A 13,605-nucleotide genomic window follows, 5' to 3' on the forward strand; every position below is an offset into this window, starting at 1 on the left:
TAACTGAAAGAAGAGATAGTAAGAGATTTGAAAGTGGGAGGGTGAGGGGGAGTCCCAAAATGATAGGAGAAGACAGCAGGGGGAGGGATGGAGCTAAGAGCTGGAAAGTTGATTGGCAAAAGGGATACGAGGCTGGAGAAGGGAGAGGATCATGGGACGGGAGGCCTAGGGAGAAAGAAAGGGGGAGGAAAGCCCAGAGGATGGGTAAGGAGTATAGTGAGAGGGACAGAGGAAGAAAAAGGAGAGAGGGGAAAAAAAAAAAAATCAATAATAAATAAATAAATAAATAACAGCTGGGGTATGAAGGGGAGGTGGGGCATTAATGGAAGTTAGAGAAGTCAATGTTCATGCCGTCAGGTTGGAGGCTACCCAGACGGAATATAAGGCGTTGTTCCTCCAACCTGAGTGTAGCTTCATCTTGACAATAAAGGAAGCCGTGGATAGACATATCAGAATGGGAATGGGATGTGGAATTAAAATGTGTGGCCACTGGGAGATCCTGCTTTCTCTGGTGGACAGAGTGTAAGTGTTCAACGAAATGGTCTCCCAGCCTGCGACGGGTCTTGCCAATATAGAGAAGGCCGCGTTGGGAGCACCGGATGCAGTATATCACCCCAGCCGACTCACAGGTGAAATGTCGCCTCACCTGGAAGGATGTCTGGGGCCCTGAATGGTGGTGAGGGAGGAAGTGTAAGGGCGTTGTAGCACTTGTTCTGCTTACAAGGATAAGTGCCGGGAGGGAGATTGGTGGGAAGGGAAGAGCCTCATTTCGGTGACTAGAGATAGTGTTGTCTGAGGAGTTAACATGTCCTTTTGACCACAAGGGGCTTTTCCCTGGGTGCACTAGCTTCCTCCACTTAACCAACAACGTTCTGATTAGTAGGTCAATTTGCCATTGTAAATTATCCAGAATACGGTTGAGTGATTGGAGGATCAAGGAGATTTAAGGGCATATGAGAAGTGAATAAGTTATAGGGAAAAGGACTGGTGGGATTACTCTGAAAGCTGGCATGGTCTTGATGGCCCAAACAGACTTTTCCTATGTTATAAGGAAACATGGGAGATATAAAATACAGTATATAAGTGAAGTGAGGGTGTTCTGCTACGCAAACAACAGGAATTCTGCAGATGCTGGAAATTCAAGAAACACACATCAAAGTTGCTGGTGAATGCAGCAGGCCAGGCAGCATCTCTAGGAAGAGGTACAGTCGATGTTTCAGGCCGAGACCCTTCGCCAGGACTAACTGAAGGAAGAGTGAGTAAGAGATTTGAAAGTTGGAGGGGGAGGGGGAGATCCAAAATGATAGGAGAAGACAGGAGGGGGAGGGATGGAGCCAAGAGCTGGACAGGTGATTGGCAAAAGGGATACGAGAGGATCATGGGACAGGAGGTCTGGGAAGAAAGATAAGGGGGGGGTGAACCCAGAGGATGGGCAAGGGGTATATTCAGAGGGACAGAGGGAGAAAAAGGAGAGTGAGAGAAAGAATGTGTGTATAAAAATAAATAACAGATGGGGTACGAGGGGGAGGTGGGGCATTAGTGGAAGTTAGAGAAGTCGATGTTCATGCCATCAGGTTGGAGGCTACCCAGACGGAATATAAGGTGTTGTTCCTCCAACCTGAGTGTGGCTTCACCTTTACAGTAGAGGAGGCCGTGGATAGACATGTCAGAATGGGATGTGGAATTAAAATGTGTGGCCACTGGGAGATCCTGCTTTCTCTGGCGGACAGAGCGTAGGTGTTCAGCAAAGCGGTCTCCCAGTCTGCATCGGGTCTCGCCAATATATAAAAGGCCACATCGGGAGCACCGGATGCAGTATATCACCCCAGCCGACTCACAGGTGAAGTGTTGCCTCACCTGGAAGGACTGTTTGGGGCCCTGAATGGTGGTAAGGGAGGAAGTGTAAGGGCATGTGTAGCACTTGTTCCGCTTACACGGATAAGTGCCAGGAGGGAGATCAGTGGGGAGGGATTGGGGGGAACGAATGGACAAGGGAGTCGCGTAGGGAGCGATCCCTGTGGAAAGTGGGGGGGGGCGGGGAAAGATGTGCTTAGTGGTGGGATCCCGTTGGAGGTGGCGGAAGTTACGGAGAATAATATGTTGGACCCGGAGGCTGGTGGGGTGGTAGGTGAGGACCAGGGGAACCCTATTCCTAGTGGGGTGGCGGGAGGATGGAGTGAGAGCAGATGTACGTGAAATGGGGGAGATGCGTTTAAGAGCAGAGTTGATAGTGGAGGAAGGGAAGCCCCTTTCTTTAAAAAAGGAGGACATCTCCCTCGTCCTAGAATGAAAAGCCTCATCCTGAGAGCAGATGCGGCGGAGACGGAGGAATTGCGAGAAGGGGTTGGTGTTTTTGCAAGAGACAGGGTGAGAAGAGGAATAGTTCAGATAGCTGTGAGAGTCAGTAGGCTTATAGTAGACATCAGTGGATAAGCTGTCTCCAGAGACAGAGACAGAAAGATCTGGAAAGGGGAGGGAGGTGTCGGAAATGGACCAGGTAAACTTGAGGGCAGGGTGAAAGTTGGAGGCAAAATGAATAAAGTCAACGAGCTCTGCATGCGTGCAGGAAGCAGCGATCAGTAAAATTTTATCTCAGTAGGAGTTGGTACTCTAGGAAAATGAAAGCAATAAACAAGGGCTCGAAAAAATATGTTACATGCTTTTTTAAAAAATCTCCATTTTAGGTGGCAGAATCATTTTGGCATGTCGGAATATGGAGAAATGTGAAGCTGCGGCTCGAGAAATTCGAGGAAAAACCCTGAATCATCATGTATACGCCAGGCACCTGAACCTTGCTTCACTTAAATCGATTAGGGAGTTTGCCAAGAGAGTAACTGAAGGTAAAATGTTGATTGTTTCCAGTACAGTACAGTACTGAAGGTACCGTAGTTTAAGAGTCATAGAGCAATACAGCATGAATACAGGCCCTGAGACCCAACCAGGGCATGCTGACCATGTCGTACACCCAGCTGCTTTCAATTTTGCAATCGGCCCATATCCCTCCAAGCCCAGCTCTTCTTTCGCAAATAGTACGATTATACTACTCTCTCTGGTAGCTCATCCATATTCTCCTCTCTTGCTCGGAAAAAGTTGTCCTTCGTGTAACTTTTAAATCTCTCCCCTCACCATAAATCTATGCCCTCCTACCCTGGGGAAAAGACTGTTACCATCACCTTATCTCTGCCTTAAACTTAAACACGTCTGTAAGGTCATTCCTTGTTCTCCTGTGTTCCCAGCCTGGCCAACCTCTCCCTATCGCTCCGGCTCTCTCTGCTCATGCCTACATACTCAAAAACCTTTTTTGCACTCTTTCCAGTTTAACCACTTCATCTCTATAACAGGGTGACTAAAACACAGTTTTCCAAGTGTACACTCACTAATGTCTTATACAACTGCAACATAATGTCCTAACACCGATCCTCAGAGACCTAACTAATAAAGGCCTTTTTACCACCCTCTCTACCTGTGGTAACCACTTTCCAATTCAGCTAGGATAGTTTAATTTTTCCAATTTCAGTGGGAAATGTCTGTCTTTTATTCGTAAAACTAAGTTAGAAGCTTAATTAAATTGAGGAAAGAAGAGTTTGTATAACTCAGAGAATTTTTTTAGATCATAGAATTCTTCAGTACAGAAGGAAGCCATTCAGCCCACATAATCAATGTTAGCTCTTGGAAAGAGCTATTTGATTAGTCACACTTTCCTATTCTTTCCCTGTCACCTTGTAACCTTATCCAATTCCTATTTGGACTTTCCTTCTGTCAGTGTATTCTGATCACAATAATGCTCTTCTTTTGCCTTTAAATATGCATCCCCTGAAATTTCCCTGAACTCTACCCCAAGAAGAACAGTGCCAACTCTCTAGTCCCTTCAATTAACCTCACAGAAACTTACACTTCCCACTGACCTTCTCCAAGGTTTTTCAAAAGTGGATGCGCTAAGATTTAACAGGCCTTCATGTGAAGCCTGATGATTGATTTATAAAGGTTCAATATAAGTTGGTTTTGTTCTCCTTGAAGACTGGAGAGCACAGTTGGAAAGGGATGATTTTTGGATCAAACATCTAGAAGTAAGGGTTTCTTCATACTTTTGCAAAATTTAACAGTAGAGGATGTTCTTAATTATCTTGGCATGTATCTTGCTCATTGGATCACCATATTCAAAGGCTGGTTGTCTATGGAGCTGGAAAGCAGGTTGGGTGGAAGGCCAATAACAGTTAGTCCATCTGGGGTGAGGAGGGGTTGGGCAAGGTGTATAGTGGTGTTCAATGATCACCTGGTTCTTGAGCAGAGTCTCTGGATGACTGGGAGACAACCAGTGCTGAGGTTGGGTCAAGGAGAGGGAAGGATTGATTACGGAGTAAGGATAGGAAAAGCAATCTGGGTTTAATCTGCTTGGTTTCCTAACCCACACAAGTCACAGTCTGCAAAAATCAAAATGAAAAACTTCTTTATTTTGAGCTTCACTTGCCTCAGAAGATGGGCTAAAGTTTAAACTACCTCTGTTTATAATTCCAAGGATCCATATATTTTTAGGAGCCTTGATATTTTGCCCTGCCAAGTGTACATATGTAAATCCTAAAATCACTCTAGTTTCTGCCCCTTTTCAGTTATTGTACATGTCCTCATACTGAACACAAAAGGCAAAACTTTACAATTTAGACATTAAAGTTAGTCCCCTGTACACTTAACTGTAGCCTGCATCAATCTTGTACACTATTTACTACACTTACAAGTTTTCAGGTTTCCAAAGGTTTTGAAATTGTGTTCCATATACACAACTCTGATCACCCATGATTTTATTAAATAGCAGAGCAGATTCCAGAATCTGTATGCCTTAGTCCTCATATTTCTTATGTTAAGTCCAGGTTCTTAATGCAAATCAGAAACAATCTGTGCTCCTAACACTGGCTCCATGTGAAAACTCTGCAATTTAGTTACTTAATTTCATAAAATATTGATATATTTGTTTTCAGTAAAGACAAACTTGGTGTGGGTTTACATTGGAACTTTTTATTCCTGAACTGCTACTTAACCCTGTATATGTGCAATCGGATTATCATTGTGCCTTCCGGTTCCAGGTGAACTCAGTGAACTCCTTGCATTGCTCACGGGAACTGAGGTTCTTCATTATGCACACATAATAAAATCTTCACATCATGTTTCTGCAGCCTTATCAACATGCACTGTATCTTCACGGGACAGTCATTTAGTGGTTTGGACATTATTGAGGCCAGTGGTTTATAGTCTGTTTCCGCTTCAAAAGGTTGTCCATAGATGTACTGATGGAATCTTTTGCATGCATGTGAGCTGACGAGAAGCTCTTTCTTTATCTGTGCATAGTTGATAGTCGAACTTAGCCAGGTAAGTCACCATCCCCAAGAAATATCTCATCTCCTCTTTGTTTTGGGGCCTCTCCATGTTTTGAATGGCTGATGTCTCTCTTGGGTTAGGCTTCACTCACTCTTCTGATATGACATCTCCTACGAATATCACTGTCTTAACACTAATCTCACAAATTGAATTTCAAGTTAACATACTGTGTCACATCAAGCACTTGTCTCAGTGGTGTATCATGTTCATCCTTGGTAGATACTCAGACGATGAGATTATTATACTCTTGACATCTGGTATGTCTTCAAAGAGCACCTGGATAGTCTTATTGTAGACTTCTGGTGAGGGCAGAATTTCATACAGTAGCCGAAGAAAGTAATATCTTCCCAGTGGTCTGTCGAAAGTACGCAGTCTTGAACTTGCCTCATCCAGTTTAATCTGCCAGAACCCATTTCACACGTTGAGTTTGCACCTGCAAACTGGGACATGTTAGGAATTTAAAATGCTCTCTCTTGATGGCCTTATTGAGATATCTTTGGTCTAGACATATCCGGAATGCTCAGTATTTCTTACGCACAATGACCAGTGAGCTCCCTCTATCTGTTGGTTCTTCAATTTTCTGTATGACATTCATCTGTTCCATGTGTGATAGTTCTTGTTTAAGTTTGTCTCTGTAAGTGCAAATGGAACTTTCCTGCATGCACGGACAACAGGAATCACTGTTGCATCTATATGAATTTTGTGTACACCAGGTAAGCGTCCGAACTCCTCAAAGACATCTACGTACTCTTCCATGAGTGTTGTGTGGTCATCTTCAGTTTGTGAAGCCACTACAAAGACTCTTCACCAGGTGGAGCTTTTCACACACACTCAGACCTAGTATTGGCTGTACTCTATTTTTTTCTCTATAATGCGTAGCTGTGACTTTAGGTGCAGCTCCTTGTGCTTGGAAGTCTATACAGCCCCCTTTTTACTGCAATGTTCTGTCCAGTATAGCTTGTCACTTTTAACTTCAGTAGGTAAATCTTGCTCTTTACTGTGAGAGTCTTGTAATCATTCATGGAGAACAGAATCACCTGGGCTCTGGTGTCAAGCGTGAATGGAATTACTGTCTCATTCACAGTCACTGGAACAATCCATACTGTTTTACCAGCACCAGCTGTCTGTAGAGAATCCACAAAGAATTCCTCCCATTTCCTCAGCAACATGTGCACCTTTCTCTGGGTAGCCCTAGCTTTGCAGCACTTTGCAGAATGATTCTTCTTCCCACAATTATTGCAGGACTTTCCAAGAGAAAGATGGGTCTTTGGGATGTGTTTACCACCACATTTGCTGTTTGATCTTCCTTTGCTTTGCTGTTGCTTTGGGAAAATCCTCTGTTTTCACAGCATGCATTGTTGTGCCTGCCCTGTGTAGCTCCTTAGCTTGTGCTGGTGTGGTCCCTGCTGCCCTACACAGCCTTTTCCAGTGTCAAATCTTTTTCACACAGCAGTCTTTCCCTGAGTCCGTTATCTGGAATTCTGCAAACTATTCTGAATCTTTCTAGTGAGTTTCTCAAATTTCCAAATTTACTCAGTGTGAAGCTCAGCTATTGGTTCGAAGTTAACACCTTGTTTCTGGTCACAGGAAAAAAAAATCTTACATCTCTCAAAAGTGATGCTTAACTTGGGACAAAATATGCCTCAAATTTTGTCATCAAAGTGTCCAACGTAAAAGCTATCTCATCAATTTGAAAGTTGTTAAGATCTCTAAAGCATCTTTGCCAATTACATGCATAAAAATAGATGCTTTCAGTTTTTAAAAACACAAACACGAAATCTGCAGATGCTGGAAATTCAAGCAATACACACAAAATGCTGGTGGAACGCACTAGGCCAGGCAGCATCTATAGGAAGAGGTACAGTTGACGTTTCGGGCCGAGACCCTTCATCAGGTCCTGGGTTCTGGTTCCGTGTCAACCCATCTCATTGCTCACTGGGAAGTCAAGTTCTTTATTATGCATGCAAACATTTCATTTAAAAGTGTGTAAAAATATTTATGACAATGACTTGCTTTATTTTACAATTTTTCGTGATATATACCAAAATCATTTTTTAAATTATACCACGTAGATGATGTGCTCTCAGATTCAGCTTCGGATTTATTTATCATACTTACATCAAAACATACAGTGAAATGCATCGTTTGTGTTAACAACCAGTACATCCAGAGATTTGCTGTGGTCAGCTATAAGTGTCATCACACATTTCAGCGCTAGCATAGCTTGCCCACAAGGTTCCACAGAACAACCACAAGCAGCAGCAAAACAAAACAATAATAGCAAAACAAATCTCTTTCGCATCCCTCCCATCCACCCACTTCCATACCAAGACAACTAGCCCTTCAACCCTAGGACAGGCCACCTCCAGGTCTCCATTCCGTCTCCCTAGTATTCTAACTTCAGACTTCATCCCAGGAGGACGCCAATTACGGGTTTGACCTTTGGACCTCAATTCCAGACTTGCACGGACCTCCGACCCCTGTGACCTGGGCCCTCATGACTCCTTAAGGCCTGTACCTTCAGTCTTCAACACCAGTGGGTTTGACCATCCTCTATTTTCAGACTCGTACAGATTTCCAACCCTGGTTACCTGGAGAGGTCATGGGCCCTTGTGACTCACACCCATACCCAGGACTGGCTGCCTACACGGACTTCCCACCTGGGACTGGTGTCCAACCTGGAGATCTCTGGTCTCCTCAGTGCTTGCAACACAACTTCTGGGATCACTGGCGTTCAACTGTGGAGCGCTTCGACCTGGACTTGAGTTGCTGCCCAGGCATTCCCCACATCCCTGTCCCTAAACCCTAACCTGACATCTAATTCCTCGCTTTGTCCCTAAAACCTTCCCTACAAACCTAAACAACAGCCGAGTTTGTGCCACGATGTTGATAGACGTTGCAGTCTGAACGGTCTTCTTTTACTCTCATACAGTGTGTGAAAATGGGGTCCTGGGGAGGTCCTGTTAACATAGCCTTTCCCACTGGCCTCTTGAGTGCATTCTGCAATTCGTGCATGCAATATTGGCAACGTTCTGCTGTAAACAGGTCCTTAACTTGGCTCTGATTTGGTGTGCACCACAGAACCTCTTTTTCCACAAAACTGATCTTCTAGCAGCAACTCGTGTCTGCCCCAGTGTACAATGTGTACGCTCAGACACTGAGATAGATACCTTAGCTTTGGGGCAAAGAGGCATTTCAGGAGAAGTCTCTCCCTGCTGCAGCTTCGTAGTCAGCTTATGGTGGCATGAGGTCCTAAGCATGTTGGAAGGATCAAGTAAAGCACTCTCCTCTTCGATTTCTGGTCTCTATCCAAGTGCCGACAGGGCAGTTCTGGCAGCAGGATGTTTTATTGAATGACATTAACTAAGAGCGCAGTGAAGATCCAGTTGAATCCATTCTCTTCTTTTTATCTTTAACCTAACCACATTCTGTGATAAGCATTGCCTGACAACTTTGAGGTCAAAGGGGCACTTCTTCAGGAACCTCTCCATCCAGAAAAGGTGATGGATGAGGGACAATGTGGTTTAGAATCCCAGAATGTCTCCTATCTTCTCAGCCCATGAGATTATATCCAACCTTCTCAGTGCGGGGAATAGGTAGATCATAGTAACACTTTCTGTTTATGTACCTGGGCTGAACAGACTGTGTTAGACAGCCAGACACAGAGGTAACCATCAGGATCAGCAAAGGATGTTCTCCACCTGTTTCTCTGGGACGTCTTTCATCCTGCCTGTCAGAACATGTTCTAGTTTGGATCTCCAGGTAAAATAAACGGTTGCTCAGCTGATTGTGATAGTGGTGTTGTGGAGTTGCAACACTGGCATCCAGCCAGCTACTTCTGTCTATATCACCTGCAAGGTAGTGGGAAGTATCATAAGTAGTGGTAATTGGCAACATTTATTCCATAAGACCATAAGATATAGAAGCAGAATTAGGCCATTTGGTCCATCAAATCTGCTCTGCCATTTCATCATGGCTGATCCAATTTTCCTCTCAGCCCCAATCTTCTGACTTGTCCCCATTTCCCGTCATGCTCTGACCAATCAAGAATCTATCAACTTATTCCTTAAATATACATAAAGACTTGGCCTCCACAGCTGCCTGTGGCAAAGAGTTCCATAGATTCACCACTCTCTGACTAAAGAAATTCCTCCTCATCTTCATTTGAAAAGGACACCCCTTTATTCCCAGGCTGTGTTCTCTACACTTAAACTCTCCTACCTCGGAAACATCCTCTCCATATCCACTCTATCAAGGCCTTTCACCATTTCAGAGGTTTAAATGTGGTCACCTCTCATTCACTGGAATTCTAGTGAATACAGGCCCAGATCCATCAAACGCTCATGTGAAAAGATATTCAATCCTAGAATCATTTTCGTGAACTTCCTTTGAACCCTCTGCAGTTTCAACACATCCTTTCCAAGATAATGGGCCCAAAACTGTTCACAATAATCCAAATGAGGCCTCACTAGTGCCTTATAAAGTCTGAGCATTACATCCTTGCTTTTATATTGTAGTCCTCTTGAAATAAATGCTAACATTACATTTGCCTTCCTTACCACAGACTCAAACCTGCAAATTAACCTTTAGGGAATCCTGCATGTGGGCTCCCAAGTCCCTTTGCACCTCAGTTTTTTTGTATTTTCTCTCCATTTAGAAAATTTTAAAAGTTGCAACAAAGCTATCAATTCCATCATTCAAATCATTGACATATAATGTAAAAAGAATCGGTCCCAGCACAGACCCCTGTGGAACACCACTAAGTTACCGGCAGCCAACCAGAAAAGGCTCTCTTTATTCCCACTCTTTGTCACTGCTTTATCCATGCTAGAATCTAATACTCTAATAACCTGCTCAGTAATGTCCGGTTTGGGATTCACCAGGACATGTGGCTCCAGACATCATTACAATTGTGGTCATAGATAGATAGATACTTTATTGATCCCAAAGTTAATCACAGTGTCACCATAGCATTACAAGTGCACAGATATACAAATATTAGAAGAGAAGTAAGAAAAAAATTTAAAATTAAGTTACCTCAAACAGTCTAACAGGAGGGGTCATCACTTTTCCGGCGATAGGTTGACTCATTATAGAGCCTAATGGTCGAGGGTAAGAATAACCTCATAAAGTGCTCTTTAGAGCAGCACATTTGTCTTAGTCTATTACTAAAAGTGCTCCTCTGTTCGGCCAAGGTGGCATGCAGAGGATAAGAAACATGTTCAGAATTGCCAAGATTCTTTGTTGGGTCTTTTGTTCTACCACAGCCTCCAGTGTGCAGTTTATCTCTTATAATCCTGTTATAATCCTATAACTGGCCTTTCTTATCAGTTTATTGAGCCTGTTGGCATCACCCATGTTGATGCCTTTGTCCCAGCACATCACCACATAGAAGGTTTTACTGGTGACAGTAGACTGGTAGAGTATGTGAGGGAGAGGCCTACATTCTCCAAAGGACCTCAGTCTCCTCAGGAAGTAGAGGAGACCCTGGCCCTTCTTATACACAGCTCTGTGTTGGTGCTCTACTCAAGTCTGTCATCGAGGTACACCCCCATGTCCTCACCACATCCATGTCCTCAGCATCAATAGTTACGGAGCAGTGTGTAGGCTTAGTCTTCCTAAAGTCAATCTCCTTTGTTTTGCTGATGTTAAGCTGCAGGTGGTTCAGCTTGCACCATTTGGCAAAGTGCTCCACAAGGGTCATAAAAACATAGAAAATCTACAGCACAGTACAGACCCTTTGGCCCACAAAGCTGTGCCGAACATGTCCTTACCTTAGAAATTACGTAGGGTTACCCATAGCCCTCTATTTTTCTGAGCTCCATGTGCCTGTCCAGGAGTCTCTTAAAAGACCCTATTGTACCACTGTCGCCGGCAGCCCATTCCACGCACTCACCACTCTCTGTAAATAAACTTACCCCTGACATCTCCTCTGTACCTACTTCCAAGCACCTTAAAACTGTGCCCTCTCATGCTAGCCATTCCAGCCCTGGGGAAAAAGCCTCTGACTATCCACACGATCAATGCCTCTCATCATCTTTTACACATCTATCAGGTCACTTCTCATCCTCCGTCGCTCCAAGGAGAAAAGGCCGAGTTCACTCAACCTATTCTCATAAGGCATGCTCCCCAATCCAGGCAACATCCTTGTAAATCTCCTCTGCATCCTTTCTATGGTTTCTACATCCTTCCTATAGTGAGGCGACCAGAACTCAGCACAGTACTCCAAGTGGGGTCTGACCAGGGTCTTATATAGCTGCAACATTACCTCTCGGCTCCTAAACTCAATCCCACGATTAATGAAGGCCACCGTATGCTTTCTTAACCACAAAGTCAACCTGTGCAGCAGTTTTGAGTGTCCTATAGACTCAGACCCCATGATCCCTCTGATCCTCCACAGTCTAGAGTCTTACCATTAATACTATATTATGCCATCATATTGGACCTATCAAAATAAACCACCTCACACTTATCTGGGTTGAACTCCATCTGCCACTTCTCAGCCCAGTTTTGCATCCTATCGATGTCCTGCTGTAACCTCTGACAGCCCTCCACATTATCCATATCACCCCCAACCTTACTGTCATCAGCAAATTTACTAACCCATCCTTCCACTTCTTCATCCAGGTCATTTATAAAACTCATGAAGAGCAGGGGTCCTAGAACAGATCCCTGAGGCTCACTGGTGACTGACCTCCATGCAGAATATGACCTGTCTACAACCACTCTTTGCCTTCTGTGGGCAAGCCAGTTCTGGATCCACAAAGCAATGTCCCCTTGGATACCATGCCTCCCTACTTTCTCCTGGGGTACCTCATCAAACACCTCGCTGAAATCCATATACACTACATCTACTGCTCTACCTTCATCAATGTGTTTAGTCACATCCTCAAAAAATTCAATCAGTCTCGTAAGGCACGACCTGCCTTTGACAAAGCCATGCTGACCATTCCTAATCATGTTATACCTCTCCAAATGTTCATAAATCCTACCTCTCAGGATCTTCTCCATCAACTTACCAACCACTGAAGTAAGACTCACTGGTCTATAATTTCCTGGGCTATCTCTACTCCCTTTCTTGAATAAGGGAACAACATCCGCAACCCTCCAATCCTCCGGAACTTCTTCTGTCCCTATTGATGATGCAAAGACCATCGCCAGAGGCTCAGCAATCTCCTCTGTCGCCTCCCACAGTAGCCTGGGGTATATCTCATCCAGTCCTGGTGACTTATCCAACTTGATGCTTTCCAAAAGCTGCAGCACATCTTCTTTCTTAATATCTACATGCTCAAGCTTTTCAGTCTGCTGTAAGTCATCCCTACAATCGCCAAGTTCCTTTTCCGTAGTGAATACTGAAGCAAAGTACTCATTAAGTACGTCTGCTATCTCCTCCGGTTGCATACACACTTTTCCACTAACACACTCGATTGGTCCTATTCTCTCATGTTTTCTTCTGTATTCATCCTCCTGTCCTCCCTTTATACACCCAACTATTGCTGAGTTACCAGAGAATTTCTGTAGATGACGTGATTCAGTGTTGTATCTAAAGTCCATGTGTGAAAGAAAGAGTTCAATTACACGGTGAGATGAAAATGACTGCCTTTGATAACAAGGCAGCATGTGACTGTGTGGATCGAGGGGCCCTGGTAAAACTTGTCCAACACAACAATGATTCAATGATACTTGCACAGAGAGGTGATTACGATCATTGGTCATTCGTTCCAGCTCCTGGAGATCCTGCAGCACCTCCTCAGGGCAGTGTCCTATCACCTTCTGCCATGAGGTCAGAAGTTCATTAATGGATTTCACAGTGCCTAATTCTATTTTGCAATTCCCCAGAAGATGAAGACATCCATGTTGTTATGCACAAGATCTGGGCAATGTTAGGGAGATGGGTGGCAAGTAACCTTCAGGCTACTTCCTTCAAGTGAGAGCCTAACACCCATTAGATATTCAGTGACATTACCATCACTGATCCAGGCCATCAACATGCAAATAATCATTACTGACCAGAAACTTGTGTAGGCCAGCCACATGCACTCAGTGGCCACTTTGTCCTGTACCTAATAAAGTGGTCACTAAGTGTATGTTCATTGTCTTACCCGCTGTAGCCCATCAACTTCAAGATTTGACGTATTGTATATTCAGGTATGCTCTTCTGCATGCCACTGTTGTGCTGCTGCTGAGGCTTCCGTCAGTCAGAGCTAACCATGGATATTGTGTCCTAGCTGTCTA

The 13,605-nt window shown here is 44.1% G+C and overlaps 1 protein-coding gene across 3 annotated transcripts in view; it reads left to right on the forward strand.

Annotated features, from left to right (window-relative positions):
- The window catches only part of LOC134350743 (retinol dehydrogenase 13-like), a 76,988-nt gene that overhangs the window by 27,072 nt on the left and 36,311 nt on the right, over window positions 1-13,605 (forward strand). For 2 of the 3 annotated variants that reach the window (XM_063056365.1, XM_063056367.1), the window contains exon 3: window positions 2,685-2,840. The exons of the other annotated variant lie outside the window; for it this stretch is intronic. In XM_063056365.1, coding sequence (XP_062912435.1) covers window positions 2,685-2,840 — 156 coding nt within the window. The remainder of the gene's footprint in view (window positions 1-2,684; window positions 2,841-13,605) is intronic. 3 annotated transcript variants of the gene reach the window in all.

The sequence above is a fragment of the Mobula hypostoma genome, chromosome 8 (genome assembly GCF_963921235.1).
Source record: "Mobula hypostoma chromosome 8, sMobHyp1.1, whole genome shotgun sequence".
Lineage (NCBI taxonomy): Eukaryota > Metazoa > Chordata > Chondrichthyes > Myliobatiformes > Myliobatidae > Mobula > Mobula hypostoma.